This window comes from Alnus glutinosa, chromosome 9, assembly GCF_958979055.1.
Source record: "Alnus glutinosa chromosome 9, dhAlnGlut1.1, whole genome shotgun sequence".
NCBI classification, from domain to species: Eukaryota; Viridiplantae; Streptophyta; class Magnoliopsida; order Fagales; family Betulaceae; genus Alnus; species Alnus glutinosa.
Window position 1 is genome coordinate 12208457 of NC_084894.1, and position 21120 is coordinate 12229576.

The 21120-nt window shown below is 45.3% G+C and overlaps 1 protein-coding gene and 1 pseudogene across 1 annotated transcript; both read right to left on the reverse strand.

Annotated features, from left to right (window-relative positions):
• Window positions 1–3151: 3151 nt before the first annotated feature.
• Window positions 3152–3276, reverse strand: LOC133878721 (small nucleolar RNA Z247; annotated as a pseudogene).
• A 10120-nt stretch (window positions 3277–13396) lies between these two features.
• Window positions 13397–15622, reverse strand: LOC133876773 (uncharacterized). The gene is made up of 3 exons (XM_062315019.1): window positions 15584–15622; window positions 14705–15505; window positions 13397–14641 (listed from the first exon to the last, which is right to left on the reverse strand). Exons 1-3 carry the CDS (start codon window positions 15620–15622, stop codon window positions 13397–13399), a joined length of 2085 nt encoding a protein of 694 aa, XP_062171003.1.
• Window positions 15623–21120: the final 5498 nt, after the last annotated feature.

The following is a 21120-nucleotide window of genomic DNA, read 5'->3' on the forward strand; positions in this document are numbered from 1 at the left end:
TGCCAAGTGTTGTTGCTATGCTGAACTGAAGTCTATCTTAGGAGTTGGCCCTAAGGTAAAGGATTCCATTGAAGACCCCTTCAAGTAGGTGACTTGGATGGGAAGCGTTCGTGTTGGGTTACACGTCAAAGTGCTAGATACGATCGCTGCATCGGGTATATGAGTGTTACTGTCTATGTACTAGCTTTGTCTTCTGAATAGTGGATATACTGGGTTTGGCTGCCCCGGAGTGGATTTTCTTTTAATCGAGCTTCTACTTCATCAACAAAATATCTGTCTCTTTATTTTCCGCATTGTGATATTTTGTTGCACACTATTGCACACACTTGATAAATTAGAAGTCCTATAATTTTCAATTGGTATCAAAGCGGGTACACTCCGTTTAAAGGATTTAATTCCTGAGTGTGATCCTTGTATTTTTTTATTACACCTTTTATCATGAATTTTTCTCAGTTATCTAATGAAAATTTTGATATTAAGCTCTTTGAGGATTTTGATAAATTGAAGAATGCTAAAGTTCTAAAGTTTCTCGTAAGAGCTTAAAAAGGTGAAGCAAGAAAAAGAGTCTTTGATTGTTCAATTATTTGAATCACATTCTTTGATTGACTCTTTTAAATTTGAGAATACAATGCTGTTTGACATTATTGATTCACTTAAGAATAAATTGAAAAAATTCTCTAGTGATAACTTGAAAAGCATGCTTTGTATTCATTCAGATATTTCTAACAAGTCTACTTTAATTATTAATGATATGAGTACTTCTACTTCACATGCTTTTGATTCTGAATTAGATTCTATTGATATTAAGCTTGTGATAGTAGATACAGTTTGTTTAGAAAAAGTCTTGCTTAAATAATCATGTGATGCCAAAGTTCAAGGAATCAGGAACACGAGGTAAGTTTATTCTTACTTGTCATAACAGTGGAAAAATTGGTCATATTAGACAAAATTGTTATTTGTTGAAATCTCATAGGCCTTAGATGAAGCAAGATGATCCGAGGAAAGGTAAAGTTGAAGATTCTTCCTCATCTAAATATGTCCCTCCTCATAGGAGACATATAAAAGGTAAGGGCAATGTTATTTGTAAGAATGTTAACCATATTTTTGCAAAGAAAGTCAAGCAGCATTCCAACAAAAGAAGCCTGCCCATCTGTTATCACTGCGGCATCATCGGTCACATCCAACCCAAATGTCTACATCTTCGAGCTTAGAAGTCGAAGGTTCAAAGGGAGTTTCCAGCAAGAGCTACATCAGGCACTCTACCTCCGACGACACATCCGGCTCCATGGCATCAGTAGTAGTTTGTTCTTGCCAATCAAAGTGGCAAATCAAAGAAGAACAAATCAAGGCGCTACAAGAGAAAGCCACAGAAGCCTATTAGCAACCATGGCTATGAAGGGTTGCTGAGCCTAATGCAAGGTATGCTAAGATAAATGGACAACATAGACATGACCCACAAACTATCTCCACAGGTCAAGCAGGTATGGGTCAAAATGATGAAACCATTCACCTCTTAAGGGGGAGTGGACTCACCTAGTAAAGGTGAAGTCTCACCATGCCTAAGATTTTGGTTCCTAAATCCTAGTGCTTGTCAGGACTGTTTACATTGCATTGTTTATCATGTCATATCTTATTCATGCCTTGCATTCTGTTTGAGAAACCATTTATTCTATCCCCTTAGTTTCTCTTGTTATCTTGAGAAACTTCTGTAGATATTTTTTGGGGATGACAGTTAAAAGCATGTCAGGCGGCTGCTTTTCTGTCTTGGTATTTCTAAACCTCTCTCCCTGAGGACAGGTTTGATTTTACCATACATGCTGGGACTAGATGTTATTTCCTTTTCCATAAGCATGTCCTTGTTGTTTTTTTGTTTTTTTGTTTTCAACATTAAAAAAAAAAAAAATGGGGGAGAAAATGCAGAATTTTATTTTTTCTTTTGATAGCTTTTCAGATATTGTATCTATTTTTGTCTGATATCTCAGTTCATTGTGCATTAATTGAATATGCTTATATATGATATCTGCTAAGTGGTCCTGTGCATCTTAATGTTAGATAGTCGCTCTTCTCATGAGATGAAAAATTGTACACTATCCAAAGTTCCCCTAAGGTACATTTTTTTTACTCTATGATTTTTAGCGTCTATAAATTCTGATAAGAGAGAAATTTTTTTGTTAGGATGGTCAAATTGACCAACATGCTAGTTGAACCTAGAGCCAAAAATTCTAGCATTCTCTCTAGGTTGCAGCACCAAAAAGAAACAAGTAGTTATTCTTCTGAATTCCTTGTTATATGCTTATATTCACTACTTCTGTGCTGAGTTAGCTTTATATCTTGTCCTTCATAGTGTAAGTAAAAATTTTATCTTGTCCTTCATGGTACAAGTAAAATAATTAGGTGCTGCATCTTAGGAAAGTGTATCAGATAATGGTGGCTAGGCCATAGTAAGATAAGGTTTGACTTTTGACTGATCTATCATTGATTTTCTCTCTTGTTTAGAAAATCCAGTTGCTTTAAGTCATATCAGTGAACTTCATACCTTATTGAAAAAGCTTTCACACATACACGCATTGCATGAGTTGAGTAATCTATTTAAAATTTCTATCTGCAGGGAAATTTGTGCTTACTAAATACTTAACTCTCATTTATATCTTTGCATATTTTTGCAATGTTATTTGACTGCTTTATCAGTGGATTATATATGCGTTTCTGAAGCTGACTTTAGAGAAAAATATTTTTCTGCAAATTTTTCTCTAGTTTCAAATTTTCAATGTGAAGCGTCCGAACGGACCTATTCTTACGTCCGAACAAGAGTAGTCTTGCCGTACGCCGACCTAGCAGTAGCCGTCCGGACAGTTAAGTGACACATCCAGACGTGATCTCTACAGGTTTAAGACTTGCGTCTCTTTCTCTGTCATACACATATCTCTGCATTTTTATTGATTTATCATGTAATGTTGTATGTTTAAATAAAAATTAATTTTCGCAACACAATTCCCTGTGGATTCGACCTCGCACTTGCACATATACTATATTGTAAACGATTCGTGTGCTTGTGAGTAATTTAAAACTCACAACAGTAAAGATAGCATGAGCAAGGCTCGGAAATGATGCCAAGTGTTGATTCAGAAAAATCTTGTGACAGAGTAGTTAAGATTGAAACTCATCAAATGTGATAGTGTTGTCCCTAGTAGCAAAAGATAATGATGTAATAGAAGGAGCATAAACATGATTTAAGCCACTGATGACATAAGAGATCAGATCATCATCAACAAGAGGTTTGCCCACAGCAGCCAATGAATCAGCCCATAGTTTGGCTGATTGCAGAAAATCATTATAAGATGATGAGCGTTGAGTAAGACTTTCAAGCTGACGCTTGAGATGAGCGATTCTGGATGGAGACTGAAAAAGCAAACTTGTTAGAAAGATGTGTCCATACCTAGAGAGTAGAGTTCATATCATAGACAATAGACAGAACTTTTTCTACAAGAGTGGCATTGATCACACTAAGAAGGTATTGATCCCTCCTAGTCAAAGAGAAAACTCAGGATTCACAACAGAGGTCTCTGTTCCTGAAGCATCAGCAGTAAATTGGCGAGGGCAAGGGAGAGAACCATCCACAATGCCTAAAAGCTCAGTACTCTGTAACACGGGTAAAATCTGGGTGAGCCATCTCTGATAATTAGGACCATCCAATTTGACATACACAATTTGTGCAATGTTTCGATAATTAAATGGAGCTGCATAAATCGCAAGTTGGAGTATAGCAGGTGGGGGAATAGAGAGCGTGGGTACGGGTTGGAGGATAATAGATTGGGGACTAGCAAGAATAGGAGATGAAGAGATAGGTGGAGCCATGGAAGACAGAGGATAATAACAAAGAGGGAAAAAAAAAAGAAAAAAGAAAAAAAAAAGGACAAATGAGTGGAAGACTTAGGATCAAGCGTGAGCTATAGAAGCTCTGATACCATGAAACAAACAATACGTGAAGAATGGTTTGGCAAACTTACCTAAACCTTTTATTGTATTATCCTTATATAGAGTTTATAGTTGAGAAAATAAAGGAGGAAGCTACACATATTCAAATATTTAAATATACAACTAAGTAATTTGATCTAAGAGATCGATACTATGTAATCTGGAGACTATATTCAAATGATGTTATCCTTATGTAACTGTTGATGCTAAATTTCGGATATGAGACGTGTCAACTCCTGGTTGGTCTTCGGACCCCGAACAGATGGAAGTGGAAAACCTTGAAATGACCTCCTCTGCGCCCTGCAAGACAAAAGGACTGGCAGGGTTTCCGGCCGAGCCCCCTCCAACGATCAAGTTAGTATGAGCTCCACGAGGAGGAGAATCAGAGAATTTTATAAGATCAAAGAGTCAGAGAGTTTTTCCTATCCTTTATTTTTCCGTGTTGATCACCTTTTATCTGTTTTCTTTTTCTCCCCTTTCTTTATCCGTACTGCTATTTATTATCCTGAGATGCTTATCTTTTCTCAATTAATTCCCTTTGGCGGTCTCAGATGGTCATCTCATTCTACAGTTCGTGCTTTCCCATATGGCGGCGGTTGTCTTTGATTAGCAGGATCAAAGTTTTTAATGAAGTGATTCCTTCATAAAAGCCCTTATTTAATGCTCTATTCCTCCTCTTCCTCCGTCCGGATATATCCTGTTATAGCCGTTGAACTCTGTGCTCTTCCGGGGTCCTTAAAAATGTTTTTTTTTTTTTAGTTGGGAAATTTCCCTAACAATTACCCCCCGAATTCTCATCTCCTTTCTCGTAAGGAGATGGGAATTCCACAGGCGCTTTCCGGAAAATCCAGAGGTCAGGCCTAACACTGATCTTTCCTTGACGCTTAGGCCCCATGAATTAAGTCCTCAATGTTGCGATTTCTGGCTATGAATCTCAGCTATCCCAATTACTCTTTGGCATTATATCCACTCCTCTTCAGGATGAGGAAGCAACGCGTCCGTTACTTACCCTCCTTTAAAGTGGGCATTTACGCCGCCTTAACAAGGGATGAATTTCAACCGCTCGAATCGGGCGGCCGCTGGGATGCCTTCACACTGGTTAATTGTACTCAGCTTTTAAGCTGGAGGCCCCTAAAATAGGCAATTATTCAATGACTGGAATATACCTTTTCGGTTACCGCGCTGACACTATCGGACGCCCGCCGCCATCAGTCAGACAGTCACGTCCCCTCATCTTCCAGAGGCTGTTGGCCTCGTTATAAATATCTCCTTTCGGCCTCAACTCTGGTCATCTCTTCCATCGCTCATTCTGTTTCCATCTTCTTGCTTTTTCAGCTTCTTCTCTTCGTTGCTTCTTCCGACCACCATATGGCCATCACTCGCAGAGGAGACCCAGTAACCAGGGGTCACGTGGACACCCCTGGAGAGCCTGTTCCTTTGGCCGTCGTTCCTCCTTCTACTGTCAGATCTGGGGCCGTTCGCTTGGTACCACCGGAAGACCGGTTAGAGTCGACCTGGTTGGCGAGTCACGAGGCAACTCTTCGGAGGGCTTACGATATCGGCCGGTCTGTCAGCGTCTTCTTTCAAGAGCCCGGATCGCTGGGAATAACCGGGGGGAAGTCACCCTGACAGAGCGAATGCTTATGGCAGGGGTACAACTCCCCTTCCCGAAGATCGTTCGCGAGGTGTACGCGTTCCTCGGGGTAGCCCCCAGCCAGATCGCTCCAAATGGCTGGAGGTACGTGGTGGCGTCATCTATCCTGCGGCGGTAAGTCCTCGGAACTGAGATGGATGCCGCTTAGTTCTTCAGTATATACCGCCCATTTACCAAGGACGGGGTCGTCGAATTGCGAGTGCATCAAGATCCGATATTCATCTACCTCAATCAGCGCAAGTATGGGAACAACAAAGGTTGGAGCAGCAGTTTTTCTGGGTTTCCGGAGAATGGGAATGCCCTTTCCAGTCGGCTATTTCAGACTCCCAAAGGGTTCCCAGAGAGTGGAGGCCGTTGGTCAACGACTTACGGATCTTGCCAACGTTTAGCATTGCCAAAATCAAAGAAGTCAACACAATGCTCTCCTTTTCGGCTAGGGCAGTCCAGTCGTCGATCGACTACGAAAACCTCGTTTCAGTTCAGAGCCTGAATGAGTGCTTTGGGTACCAAATCCCAAAGCAAAAAATAATCCTGGATAAGCGGGGAGCTCCGATAGCCGGGTGGTCTGTAACGACCTGCAGACCCGTTCCGGGCAAGGTTCCGAAGAAGGCCGCCCAAAAAGGGAGCACTTCAGGGAGGCAGACCGATCAGTCTCCCAGGAGGACACGTTCCTCAAAGGTTTATCACCCACAGGCCCCGGCCTCCCGAGCTCCTGGGGCTTCCCCGAACGGGTTATCTTCCGATTCGTCGATCGGTTCCAACGACTCTATCATGAGGGAGATCGACGAAGTAGTTGAAGCCTCATCCGAGGGAGAGGAGGGGAATTCTTCTCCGGCTGTGACGATCCTTCCCCGAGATCATCGTGCGGGTCCCCCTTCCCCTGGTTTAAGCACTCGTTCACCCCCCATTTCTTTCGAGGATGTCACCGAAGACATGGTCACTGCTGCCGTTCCCACTGAAGTGGTCAGGCGCTCCACCGTTTCTCCAGTCGAGCTCAACCCCCCTTCACGACCTGCGGAGGGCTCAGCTGTTCGACATGAGGTTCCTCCACACAAGCAGAAAGGGAAGAGGGTCGCTTCAGAGACCGACGAGGGTCCCGAGCCCAAAAAACTTCAAGCCCAGCGGGACAGCGGGTTCATGGTCGGCCGGATTTTAGCCATGGCCAAGGTTTATGCTCCCCCGAGCAACCGGAATCTTCTGATTACTACTTCTTTTCGCCTACCACGCTTGTGCCCTCTTCAGATGATCCGATTGGTCGCCCGGAGGCCGAACTGTCCTTCGGTGTTAATGTTGTTGAGGGGGATGAAGTTCTCCCCGGCAGGTCACCGACTCACTCACTACTGGGGGAAGACCCGGACACCTTCTCTCAAGAGTTTAACAAATTACAGGAAGAAGTGGCTTCCGAAAGGGAGGCACTCGAGCGGGTCCCGCCGATGCTTATTTCATCCACAAGACCTGAATCCCCGACTCTGGTCTCAGCCCACGCGGTCCCCGGAACTTCAACTTCTACCCCTCCAACCATCCCTGTAACCACCGGGCGACGGCCAGATTTCAAAACCGAAGGGTTGGCGGGATGTCCCTTGGAAGCTCTGAGCTCACTGGTCACCCCGGACTATAGTCCACTGTTCGGGCAGCTCCCAGTGGAAGGCTACGCCGAACAGCTCACAGGAAAGATCCTCCAGGTACGTGGTTTGATAATCTCCGCTTAGATAGTACCTTATCTCTCATTTCGACTCACGCATTGATGCATTATCCTTGTTTAGTTCGCCGTGGACGTAGCCGCATCTTGGAAAAGTCTCCGCGACCCCGAACAAAACCAGTTCGAATCCATTCGGTCTTTAAGGGCTCGTGTGGAGGAGCTGGAAGAGGAATCCAGGGGGCAGAGGAGGGCCTTGGCCAAATCCGAAAAGCATCGGCTCAGGCTTCAGAAATTGTCCGAGCTCCGAGAGAGTACACTGCAGAGCACCCTGACCAGCTGTGAAAGGATGGTCAATGACATGGTGGCTCTGGAAAGCAACTTGTCTACAGCCCAAGCTCGCCTAAAGGACGCACTGTCCGAGAAGGTCAAACTTGAGGCTACGCTAGAGGTCGAGCTTCAATCTTCAAACTTGAGGCGACCATCCAGTCTCTACAAGCCGAAAATTCAGGGTTGAAATCCGAATTGCAATCAACCCAGGCGGCGAGAGATCGAGCCCTGTTCGACAAGGAGAAGCTCTCTAGGGAAAGGGATCAAGCGTTGTCCAAGAAAGGCGTGGCACTTACTGCCAGGGACCAGGTTAAGTCGGAGCTCGAACAGGCTATCTCGGATAAAAAGCAAGCCCTCGACCTTCAGATCAGCGCGTTCGATGAAAGGAGAGAAGCGGTGGAGAGAATTGAAGAGCTTCATCTCCAAGTGGTCGAGCTTACAAGGGAGCTCTCTCGGGTTCCGGAACTCTGAGACGCATCATAGGCCGTGGGTTTCAACTGGGGTTTCGAGCACTACAGGGGTGTCACTAAAAGCGCCCCGCCCGGTGATGAGTCCTTTAAGGATCTCGATATCAGGACCATTCAGATCCCGGACGAGGCCTTGGAGACCATGGCCAAACTAGGAGTCGATCAGTTCCCCCACGTAACTGACTGGAGTCCGAAACCTCCCAACCTGCTCCCGCCAGAAATTCAAAGTCAGGGTCTACTTCCTCTGCGTCCGGAGCGGTGCCATCTCCGGAGAGAGGGAACGCCCATCTTGGAGGAGAAGGGGCTCCTTCCTCCAGCAGCGCCCCCGGCAACCCCTGATAACCCCTTCTTTCTTTTAAAATATCTATGTACTGTTTCACTTTATTTATTTATTTTTTAATGAAAAGGAAACTGTATGTTTCATTTATTGCAGCCATTAATAACCATCTTGTCTAGCCTTACCCAATTAATGGCTACCGGCCCAAATTCTTTTCTAATCTAGCTTTTCAGCGTTAGGTATACCTGCCATCGCGGGAATCGTGAACGCATTAAACAACTTCGCGCATATATATATGTACCTCCAGACTTCTCTCGTCCATCACATTTCCACTTCAAGTTCTCACACTTACCTTCTCTCATTTGGAGTCGCGATGCTCTTGCGGTTCCAACACTTAGGCATGAAGCCAGGAGTGTCCCATTTCTGCACTTTAGTTCCCAATTCTAGCATCTTGACCCACTTGGATGTGCGATCTGCGGCTTTATCTAGTAAGGGAGGCGCGATCTCCGGCTTTACGCTGGAGATATTCCACTGCTTATCACGCCCGGTCGGGAGTCGTCGGCCCTTACGACGAGTTCCTCTCCATGGAGACGCTGGCGGTGAGGGAAGATGAGAAATCATCTCCATGGAGACGCTGTCAGGGGTTGACACGCCAGGAGGACGGGAACCCAACTGTTCAAAACAGCGAGACCAGCGACCTGTTACCACATGACTTGCCTTCATGTACGCTGGCCTAAATATCTTACAACGTGTAACTGTGTATTCTACCAATAAGCATGTTCTTTTTCTGCTTTAAAATGTCTCCTTTAAATATTATTCTTCTGTTATTTTCGAGCACTCACTTCCACTTTTAACTAACACAACCAAATAAAAGTACACGAACGTCACAAGGAGTGGGGTTGCTCACCTCACCCTTCCCCCCCAAATCCATTCGTTCCTACTGAAAAGGGACGGAGGGATTTGTAATAAGAAAAGCATAAGCCCATGTCACCCAAAACGAAGAGGTCGGACATTAATCCGTTGTTAAGTTCGGAATGTCCGAAACCAGGTTGGGTGCCAAGTCCGGGGACAGATGCACCGGGGACTGACATTCTCCTGTAAGTTCCTTCTCAAGGGCGGTCTCCACGTCACCCCCCTGTCCGAAAGCAGGAGGGGGCCAAGTCCGAGGTCGGACATTCTCCCGTTAGTCCCTTATTAAGGGCGTGCTCCTTTCTACCCCCCTGTCCGAAAGCAGGAGGGGGCCTAGTCCGAGGTCCGACATTCTCCCGTTAGTCCCCTATTAAGGGCGGGCTCCTTTCCACCCACCTGTCCGAAAGCAGGAGGGGGCCGAGTCCGAGGTCGGACATTCTCCCGTTAGTCCCCTATTAAGGGCGGGCTCCTTTCCACCCTCCTGTCCGAAAGCAGGAGGGGGCCGAGTCCGAGGTCGGACATTCTCCCGTTAGTCCCCTATTAAGGGTGGGCTCCTTTCCACCCACCTGTCCGAAAGCAGGAGTGGGCCGAGTCCGAGGTCGGACATTCTCCCGTTAGTCCCCTATTAAGGGCGGGCTCCTTTCCCCCCCTATCCGAAAGCAGGAGGGGGCCGAGTCCGAAGTCAGACATTCTCCTGTTAGTCCCCTATTAAGGGCGGGCTCCTTTCCACCCTCCTGTCCGAAAGCAGGAGGGGGCCAAGTCCGAGGTCGGACATTCTCCCATTAGTCCCCTATTAAGGGCGGGTTCCTTTCCACCCCCCTGTCCGAAAGCAGGAGGGGGCCAAGTCCGAGGTCGGACATTCATATGGTTGGCTCTAATGCGGTTGAAATAGAGAAGTTAATTTACAGGAACAAAAAATCTCAAAAGTAGTACTTTTTAAGATGATCTACATTCCAGGCCCTTGGCACTGCTTTCCTTTGTCCTGTGGCTAGGCGGTAAGCCCCATTCTTGCTGGAGCTGACTATCCGGTATGGCCCCTCCCGCTTTGGGCCCAATTTTCCATCAGCCAGTTCTTTAGTCATTAGGTTGACCTTCCGCAGGACCCAGTCTCCAAAACTGAATGCCCGAGGTTTGACCTTCTTATCATAGTACTTAGCTACTCGGCTCTGATAAGCTGCACACACTGCATGGGCATCTTCACGCCTTTCCTGCAACAAGTCCAAATGTAGATTTACTCCTTCTTCATCCAACCCCGGATTATAGTGGGCTACCCTGAAGCTTGGTGATCCCACTTCCACAGGAATTACTGCTTCCATCCCATAGGTTAAAGCGAATGGGGTCTCCCCTGTAGCAATTCTGACCGTAGTTCGATAGGACCAGAGTACTTTGGGGAGATACTCAACCCAGGCTCCTTTTTTCGGGCCGAGCTTCTTCTTTAACATCTAGATCAGTGTCTTGTTGGTGGCCTCAACTTGGCCGTTGGACTTCGGGAACACGGGGGTTGAAAAGCTTTTTCTTATGCCCAGCTCGGCACACCATTCTCGGAAACGGTCACAATCAAACTGCTTTCCATTATCGGTCACCATATCATATGGGATACCGAATCTGCATATTACGGACTTCCAAAGGAATTTTATAACATTTTCAGTTGTTATTGCGGCCAATGCCTCAGCCTCAGCCCATTTAGTGAAGTAGTCGACCGCAACCACAATGAACTTTCGGTTACCTTTGCCCGGCGACATGGGTCCGATGATGTCGACCCCCCATTTAGCAAATGGCCATGGCGAAGTAACTAAATGAAGATATTCCGGGGGGGCTGTTTGATACACGGGTGAACCTCTGACATGCGTCACACGCTCTCACCATTTCCTTCGCATCTCTGATCATCGTCGGCCAATAATATCCTGCCCTTATGATTTTGTTTGCCAACGCCTTTGCTCCTGAATGATTTCCGCACACACCATGGTGTACCTCTTTCAAAACATAACTTGCATCTTCATCCGGCAAACATTTCAGCAGAGGAAGAGAGTATCCACGTCTGTAAAGAATCCCTCCGACCAGCACATAGCGAGCCGAATTCCGAATGACTTTTTGAGCTTCTGTCTTCCCAGTGGGGAGCTCTCCCATCTTCAAGTATCGCACAATTTCCGTTCCCCATTCAGGCTCCGCTTCGCTCAACTGCATTACCTCTGCCTTCGACGATATTGTTGGGCGAGCTTTAACCAAGATCTTGCAGCCTCCTACAGTCACTACTGGGTCTGTCCCCGAACCGATGCGCGAAAGAGCATCCGCCAAGCCATTTTCTTCTCTGGGGACTTTGGTTAGAACAACCTTATCAAAGTAAAGGTAGAATTGGCTTACCTTGTCCAGGTACTGCGACATCCTCGCTTCTTGGGCAGCATAACTCCCATTCACTTGTTCGACTGCAATGCGCGAGTCACTCTGGATCTCCAAATTCATTATTCCCATTTCCTGGGCAATCTGCATGGCCGAGAGCACGGCCTCATACTCGGCTTCATTGTTCGTAGCAGCAAATCCGAACTTGAGGGCATATCGGAATTCTTCCCGATTGGGACCCCGGAAAGCTATCCCAGCCCCACATCTTCCCCCCGCCGACGAGCCGTCTACATAGACAATCCAAGTTGAGCCCTTTGGCAGTTCCTCCACATCCGGTGTCTCATTCATTTCTACTACGAAATCCGCCAAAACCTGCCCCTTTACAGCCGTCCGAGGGTGGTATTCAATATCATATTGCCCTAACTCGATCGCCCAATTGACCAATCTTCCCGACAAATCCGGTTTCTGCAATATTTTTCGGAGAGGGTATTCTGTTAATACTAGGACAGCATGTGCTTGGAAGTAGGGTCTTAACCTTCGTGCCGAGATCACAAGGGCATATGCCAACTTCTCTATGCGGGGGTATCGTTCCTCCGCTCCGTGCAGTACCTTGCTCGTGAAATATACCGGCCTCTGCTTGCCTGACTCTTCCCTCACTAGAACCGAACTGACCGCGGTCCGTGAGACCGCGAGATACAAATAGAGGATCTCTCCTTCTACTGGACGACTCAGGAGTGGGGGATTAGTCAAATAGGTTTTCAACTCTGCAAAAGCTCTCTCACACTCCTCCGTCCAGCTGAAGGCTTTCTTTAGGATCTTAAAGAAAGGCAGATATTTATCCGAGGATCGAGAAACAAAACGATTCAGTGCCGCTAGCCTTCCCGTCAACTGCTGTAGCTGTTTTGTAGTCCAGGGTGATGGCATTTCCAAGATGGCCCTCACCTTGTCAGGATTCGCCTCGATTCCCCTCTGCGACACCATAAATCCCAGGAACTTTCCAGAATCAACACCGAACATGCACTTCTGCGGGTTCAATTTCATATGGTACTTGCGCAGCGTATCAAATGCCTCCGCCAAGTCCGCAACATGATTATACGAGGTCAGGCTCTTAACTAGCATGTCGTCAACATACACTTCCATGTTTCGTCCGATCTGTGCCTGGAACATTTTATTCACAAGCCTCTGATATGTGGCCCCAGCATTCTTCAGTCCGAACGGCATTACTTTGTAGCAATATAGCCCTCGATCGATCGTGAATGAGGTTTTCTCCTGGTCGGATTCCACCATTCGTATCTGATTATAACCGGAGAAAGCATCCATAAAGCTCAACACCTCATGCCCCGCTGTCGAGTCTACGAGCTGATCAATCCGGGGAAAGGGAAAGCAATCTTTCGGACAAGCTTTGTTGAGGTCTGTAAAGTCTACGCACATCCTCCATTTTCCATTCGCTTTCTTCACCAATACCACATTAGCCAGCCACTCCGGATAGTCAACTTCTCGAATAAACCCAGCTTCAAGCAACTTCTGTACCTCATCCACAATCGCTTGGTTGCGCTCAGGTGCAAAAGTCCTTCTCCGCTGTTCACTGGCCTGCAATTCCGATCGACATTTAATTGATGCTCGATGACTGAGGGATCTATTCCAGGCATTTCATTATGTTCCCAGGCGAAGACATCAATATGGTCACACAAAAACTCCACCAACTTCTTCTTCTTTGCCTCCGGAAGTTGCGCTCCAATCCGAAGCTTCCGATTATGGGGTCCGACCATTACATCCTCCAACTCTCCGGTCGGACTCCTCATCTGTAATTGCTACTTGTTTGAAGGGCCCACCCTTGTGTCAGGGCACGCGCCTCGGGAAGGGTTTCCCAAAGAGATATTATAACACTTACGAGCTGCTTTCTGCTCCCCCCGGACTGCTCCCACTCCATCATCCGTCGGAAACTTCATGCAAAGATGAGGTATCGATGTTACCGCCTTTAACTCGGCCTGCGCTGTCCTTCCAAAGATAGCATTGTAAGCCGATGGTTGATCAACTATAAGAAACTTCACCGGAATCGTCTTCTGTGTTGGGGGGCTCCCAATGGTAACTTGCAGCTCAATCGATCCCAAAGGCATCACCTGCTCTCCAGCAAATCCTACCAAAGGGAAACGGAAGGCAGAAACTTTATCCTTGCTAATTTTCATCAGATCGAAGGCTGACCTGTATAGGATGTCGGCAGAACTGCCGTTGTCCACCAAGACCCGATGTATCTTATGATTCGCTATCACCATGGTCACCACCAAGACATCAGAGTGGGGCAGGTAAACCCCTTCATAGTCTTCATCCGAGAAGGTGATAGTCAGCTTCTCTCGCTTTGTAGTCTTCAGCGGCCTTGCGACCGAATAAATGGACACCTCCCTCATCTCTCGAGCATAAGATTTTCGGGCCGAATAAGTTTCGTCCCCTCCTCCGAAACCTCCAGCTATAGTCTGAATTTCTGGGAAATCGCCCGACCCATCCTGCCGGCCGTGACTCCTACTCCACTCTCGTTGAGGCGCCCTCTCCGCCCGGAAATCTCTGTCAGGTTGTCGAACCGACCTCCTCTCTTGGCGATACGGGGGTCGCCCCGGACGCGCATCCCGTCCGGACGAACCTTGGCCTCCGGTTGATCTGTCTGGCGGGAGTTTAACTGTCAAATCTTCGTGCTTTCCCAGAAAACGTGTCATCTTACCATCAGCTATGTACTTCTCGATTATCTCCTTTAGAGCAATGCATGTGTTGGTCCAGTGGCCGAATGAGTCGTGGTAGTGACAATATTTGTGGCGATTGCGCGGGTGCAGCCGGCCCTTTATTGGCGACGGATCCTTGTAATTCGGGTCTTTCCTGATCTCCATAAGAATTTCTCTAGCCGGGGCATTAACAGGCGTCCAACTGTAATTTTCAACCCTCTTGACGAGTTTACGCCGAGTAAACTCCTTCCTTGATGGAGCGGCCCCATGTTTCGATCTTCCTCCATCCCCGTGACTCCCTTTATCAGCTTCCTCCGTTTCTCGGAACGCCCGGAGGGTTTCTTCCTGGTTCACGAACTCTTCTGCTCAATCGTAAAATTCCTGCAACCTTTCAGCCGACCTCCTTGCCAGGTCCGCCATGAGGGCACCATCCTTCCTGATTCCTTGATAAATGGCATAGTGGATGAACTGCTCATTCTGACTCTCCATGGCCAATCTCTCTTGGTTGAAGCGGAGCAAGTAACTTCTCAATGACTCCTGAGGTCCTTGCTTAATGGTCCTTAACTGTTGAGCGGGCTTCTTCCGGACAACGCCAGCCATAAATTGGGACGCGAACTTCCTGGCAAGGCTTTCAAAACTCGAGATCGAGCGGGGCGGCAAAGTCCTGAACCATTCCCGAGCTCCCCCTGCCAAAGTAAGGGGAAAAGCTCGGCACGCAACCTCATCTGGAGTAGCGTGCAGCACCACGTGCGCACGAAAACTTGCCAAATGTTCAATAGGGTCCCCCAATCCTGTATACACGGGTATTTTAGGCATTTTGAACTTACTTGGGAGTTGGCATGACATTATACGGTCAGTAAAGAGGGACACAGAGGTAGAAAATAAGCTATCAGTCAACAAAGCTTTCCCTTTAATTCCTGCTTGAGTGGAACCCATCAAGTAGTCACACTGTCGCTCCAACTTAGTTAATTTATGAGCCCACTCATTTTTCACCTTCTCATTCTTCCTCATAAGGTCGGCAAGCTCGGCATCACTGTTGGATTCACTATCACCTTCGACTGCTTCTTCCGAACGTCCATCTTCACGTTCGAGATTTACCTGATCACCCTGTGACAAGTCTTCTTGAGTTTTTGGTCGCTCCGTTCGGTCTCGTTCCTGCAACTCCCTCTCGAGTTGCGCTACTTTCTCATTTAAGCGGACTATCTCTGCCTAGGGGTCATGTGAACTCCCTGCTTCTTCACGCATATTTTCTTCAGTCATACTCCTTCAGGTTAACCATGTACTCACCATAGAAGGTTCCAAGTATTCTTGTATTCGCGGGAACATGTGACCACGTCGTTCCCACAGACGGCGCCAAAGTGTTGATGCTAAATTTCGGATATGAGACGTGTCAACTCCTGGTTGGTCTTCGGACCCCGAACAAATGGAAGTGGAAAACCTTGAAACGACCTCCTCTGCGCCCTGCAAGACAAAAGGACTGGCGGGGTTTCCGGCCGAGCCCCCTCCGACGATCAAGTTAGTATGAGCTCCACGAGGAGGAGAATCAGAGAATTTTATAAGATCAGAGAGTCAGAGAGTTTTTCCTATCCTTTATTTTTCCGTGTTGATCACCTTTTATCTATTTTCTTTTTCTCCCCTTTCTTTATCCGTACTGCTATTTATTATCCTGAGATGCTTATCTTTTCTCAATTAATTCCCTTTGGCGGTCTCAAATGGTCATCTCATGCTACAGTTCGTGCTTTCCCATATGGCGGCGGTTGTCTTTGATTAGCAGGATCAAAATTTTTAATGACGTGATTCCTTCATAAAAGCCCTTATTTAATGCTCTATTCCTCCTCTTCCTCCGTCCGGATATATCCTGTTATAGCCATTGAACTCTGTGCTCTTCCGGGGTCCTTAAAAATGTTTTTTTTTTTTTTTTTTAGTTGGGAAATTTCCCTAACAGTAACCATAACAGTAGGAGAGGTAGTGTTTTGCATGGAGTCTTGGTTAACAAACGCTACAATTAGAAAGCTTCCAGGCATTAAAATTTTTAGGAGTTAAAAGAAAACAGGATTTCTTCAGATACTCGGTAGAAGTCTTCTCCCTTTCGACTGGTTTTGGTCGGTGTTCGAGGGGCCATTCTTCTTCGTCGAGCTGGGCTCGGGCTACTAGGAGGTCAACTATACTTTTTCCTGTGGATTTTGCAAGGTGTTTAATCTTGCGGTGATCCTGTAGGTCATGAAATTGGGTTCCAAGTTTAGGCTAGGTTATGTCAGCAGTAGTGGGCTTCTCTCGTCCTGTAGTGGGCAAGGACTTTGGGTTACTAGCATCACCAAGGATCCTAGCAGTTTTAGCCACTTGGGCTTTTCCCTTTTGAGAGGGTCTTGGTCCAAGTGGAACCATTTTGTTTTTGCCCTTATTGAGCTTACCCATTACTATAGTTGGCTCACTAGCCTTTTCACAGTAGGTGGGATTATTATCCTCTTTTGCCATAGCATCGCAATAGTGATGTGGCATATAAAGTTTTGACAACCCAGCAGTGGGCTGAGCTGTTTCTTTCTTGGGCTCCACAATGGGTGAAGCTTGCGAAGAGGAGCCCGAGAGGCACTGTTGCTGAAGCTCCAATAGCTGAATTTTGAGCTGGAGGATTTGCTTCTGCTGTTCCAAGTTAGCTGCATCTTGGCTTGCCATTTGTCTTCTTTAGCTTTGAATATCTTTCGAGCTCGGTATGCTTATGCGAAATACATGATACTGCCATCAGCGAAATGAGGTGCTGACTAGAGTGTTAATGAGGTCAATGACCTTATGCATTTCATGTTTGGAATTGAAATAGCTTAGTTCCTGTGTAAGGGTGTCAGCTATAAAATTCCTCGAGCCACTAATATGTTCGACTGTCATCCACCTAAGAAACTTGTGGATCTTCAGTTTGTCCCTGCAACACCTAGCAGATTGATTCGCATTAACAGGATTATTGATAAAAATAAATAAATTAAAAACCCAATAACAGCTTTATTGTCCAGAGCGAGAACGATCGCCCTTAACTCTTGATCAAATGTGGTCCAGGCTATTTCAGTGTCGTTCCATACGCCATTAATTGGCATATCTTACTACATGCTCCTGGGGATCCCATTTGCTCTATTCGATTTTCTTGCGGGTACAGAGAACCGCTGACCAAGCAATGTCACTAGCGTCAGTAGTGATAATAAGCTTCTCTTTCGCTTGGGAGAACCATTGGTAGAATCTTTTGACATGCCTGCTTGATTGTCGCAACTGCTTGAGAATCTGCTGGCTTCCAATTCCATGGCGCTTCCTGTCCATTATTGATCTTCAACTTAGCCTGTAAAGGAGCTCTAAGAGGACCCATGTTAGGAAGATAATGTGAGTCTGCATAGTTAATACATCCTAAAAACCTTTGCACTGACTTTCGATTCTCGAATTCGTTAGGGAACGTATCCAAGAACGTCAAGACGTGCAATTGGAGCTGGACTCCACCATTCTCCAAGGTTAGTCCTAGAAAATCGGTCCTAGTCCTATTGAACTCTGCTTTCTTTTCAGAAAGGATAATACCATTATCTTTGAGTTCTTGAGCCACAATTTTGAGATGGGTTGATGTGCAAATTTTGATACTCGCAAGCGCACGGGTCATATGTAGCATAGTACATGAAAGTGTGAGATCGTATCTATAGAAAAGTGTGTGTAAAGAAAAGAAAATCAACTTCTATTTAAATTATTTTTGTTTTAACTTAGAGCCATGATTTTGGATTTCTTTTAAGGACAAAGAAAAAAATGAGTAAATAATGCAAAAAAGAAAAACACTAAGGTATCGGAATTCACCAAATCAAATCAAACACCCTATTCTTGCATTTTATTCATAAATTCGATTCAATGAGCTCAATATTCAAGTTCTTAAATAACAATGCATGAAAACATTTGATGAATCCAACTCAAACAAATCATAACGATTATCCCTTAAAGTAGAAATCATCAATTGTATCCGGAATCACAATGGATATCTCAATCTCAAAGAAATCAATCGATGTATCCATCGGTTGAATTACAACAAACATCCAGTAAAAATAATCAATCTAAAGAAATAATCCAATAAATTGAAATGGAACTTGAATATAATACAAGAACATCGAATCTATGAATATCATGGCAAGAGTATCAGTATTATCATTGATGAGGTTTTATCATCAACCGTAGTTAAGGATTTTAGCCTCTCATGACTAAAAACACCAAAAACTCTTGAAATGAAAACATAAAGCGATAAAAACAAAGAAGAGAAAGAAGAACAGAAATTTAAAAACTTTAAGTAAAAAGAAAGCGATAGATTAAAATAAAGAGAAATGAAGGAAGAATGGAAACTAAATAACGATAAATAAATTAAAGCAATAAAATAAATTGACAAGGAAAAAAGATAGAAGAACTGAAAATTAAGTAACTTTAAATTAAAAGAACTATGAACAATATATCAACTTATAAAAGAAAAGACAAGAGCTAAGACGAGTGCTCTGAAAAAGAATTAATGCTACAAGTGGTGCCTAGCACGAGGTATTTATAGCAAAAAATTAGGTTAAAAACCCAAATTTTACAAAAATGGCGTCTCTACCCTTGTGTCCATGTTTTTTTTAAAGAGAAAATAACTTCAAATATACTGAATGTCCTAAGGTTCGGCACGGCTATGAAAGGAAAACGTGTCTCTCGGTTGCTGCTTGCTATGGCAATAAATGTGTGTCTTTACTGCTTGATTATTTCCTGGAGAATAACATGTTTGGGCGCTGCCAGCTTTTTCCTTAAAACAAAATGCTGAATATCTCTTGTTTCCCTCGGTGACCTTTAGCTTTGGAAAGAATTGATTTGCTGCCTGTCTGTCTTTGGACAAAGAAACATGTGCTGCTTTCGGTTCCAAACTTGGAAAGAAAATTGTACGTGTGTCGATGTTGTGATTCTTGTTGGGGAATTATTATTCCCCACTCGGGTAGTGCACGAGTCGGATTATATGCTCTGTCGGGAATGACTACTCGGGTTATACGCTTGGTCGGGAATGACCAAGGACTCGGATGTATGCTTGGTCGGGATTATGTGCCATGTCGGTGATGACCACTCGGATGTATGCTTGGTCGGGATTATGTGCCATGTCGGTGATGACCACTCGGATTATATGCTTGGTCGGGAGTGACCAAGGTCTCGGGAACATGTGGTTGGTCGGGAGTCATCAGGATCCTTAGTATTTATTAGGATCTTAGTACTTGTCAAATCAGGTCAGAAATCATCAGGTAGCACCATGCCTAGCATCTCCACACCTTACCGGTCACTGTTCATACTGTGCAAACAAGACTTTTTGCTATTCATCAACAATAAAGTGGAGTATATAGATATACCTATCATCTAAGAGGTATGGATCGGATCTAACATTAAGCATCATACTCTCTCCCTCTCACACTCCAACTGATTTGGGCGTCGGAGGAGGAACCGCCGGCCAACCCCCGGCGGGTCTTTGTTTTGTTGCAGGTTACAGGCAAAGGGATGACTCTGAGGCTGCCGCATCACCGGGATGAAAATCATCATCAACAATTCTGGTCTTCAATTAGCTGCGCCGCACCACCTCTTTGCTTTGTTTAAGGGATTTTGCTCATTAGTGCTTTCCAGCTTTAGAAAGAATTAAGTACTGTTCCATGTTCGGTGTTGTTTGCAGATTGGTACTTAGCTCTACTGTCTATGGGATTTGGAGAGCCAGAAATGAGATTAAACATGCAAGCCATCCCCGTACAGAGGAGCAGGATTTTGCTCTTTAGTGCGTTCCAGCTTTAGAAAGAATTAAGTGCTATTCCATGTTCGGTGTTGTTTGCAGATTGGTACTTAGCTCTACTGTCTATGGGATTTGGAGAGCCAGAAATGAGATTAAACATGCAGGCCATCCCCGTACAGAGGAGCAGGTTTTGAAGCTGATTATTTGGGAGGTTAGATCCCGGCTTGCAAGCAAGGGAAGTTTCAAAGGAATGAGGAAAATATCAGCCTCTGTTATAGATGGAATATTGATGTTTCTATTTTGTTTTGAGTTCCAGTTGCTGGTTTAGTTTTTTTGTTTCTTTGGGCTCTTCTTAAGGGAAGGTATAGATACTGCATGTCCCTTTGCGCCCTTCACGTCCACGTACACCGCCAGGTATGGAAAGAAATAGACGTGTGTGTATATATTACTCATGCACAGGTCTAGGTTACAAATAAAGCATTATGGGGCCTCTTTTCCCTTTCACGTGGTTCTTTTCTAGGAAAGAAAATCTTGTAAATAGAACTCACACACAACTACTAGGCTGAAGAAAACGTGTCGGTGCTTTGCTGCTAGTTTTGGTAGTTTGGCTGCTGTAGTAATTCTGGCAGAAATCACGGCTGGTCTCTTCTGTTGGAAAGAATTAATGCTATGTTAGTTTCGGCGTAAAATGATTTCTGGAAAATGATTTCGACATTTTTTGGTGTTTGGTAGGGGCGAAAATAATAGTCAACCGAAAAATGATTTCTGTTTGACCAAAAATGCTTAATAAATTTTGGAAAATGATTTACGCTTTTTAAAGGCGTAAATCATTTTCCGAAGACGCCAGACGCATTCAACCCCAATTAAATGACACAGTCGACCTTCACTTCAAGCAGTCGACCATCACCGAAATCTTTCCGGTACCGAAATTCGACAGCATTCAGTCAATGTCGCCGGAATCCGGCGACGAAATCCGGCCATCTTCGCCGAAATCCGGTCAGCCCAAATTCCTCCGACAGTATTCCGGCCATCTAGCCAAAATTTGGCTGTTCTCCGGCCGGCTGGCCGGACAGATCAGCCAAAACAGCCG

Excerpts from the sequence above, each read along its gene's own strand:
- LOC133876773 (XM_062315019.1), bottom strand. The coding sequence starts at position 15,622 with ATGTTCCCGCGAATACAAGAATACTTGGAACCTTCTATG. Across the intron at positions 15,506-15,583 it reads AATACTTGGAACCTTCTATG|GCAGAGATAGTCCGCTTAAA; the intron begins GTGAGTACATGG and ends CATGACCCCTAG. Across the intron at positions 14,642-14,704 it reads GTGCCCTCATGGCGGACCTG|GAAGAAACCCTCCGGGCGTT; the intron begins GCAAGGAGGTCG and ends TTCGTGAACCAG.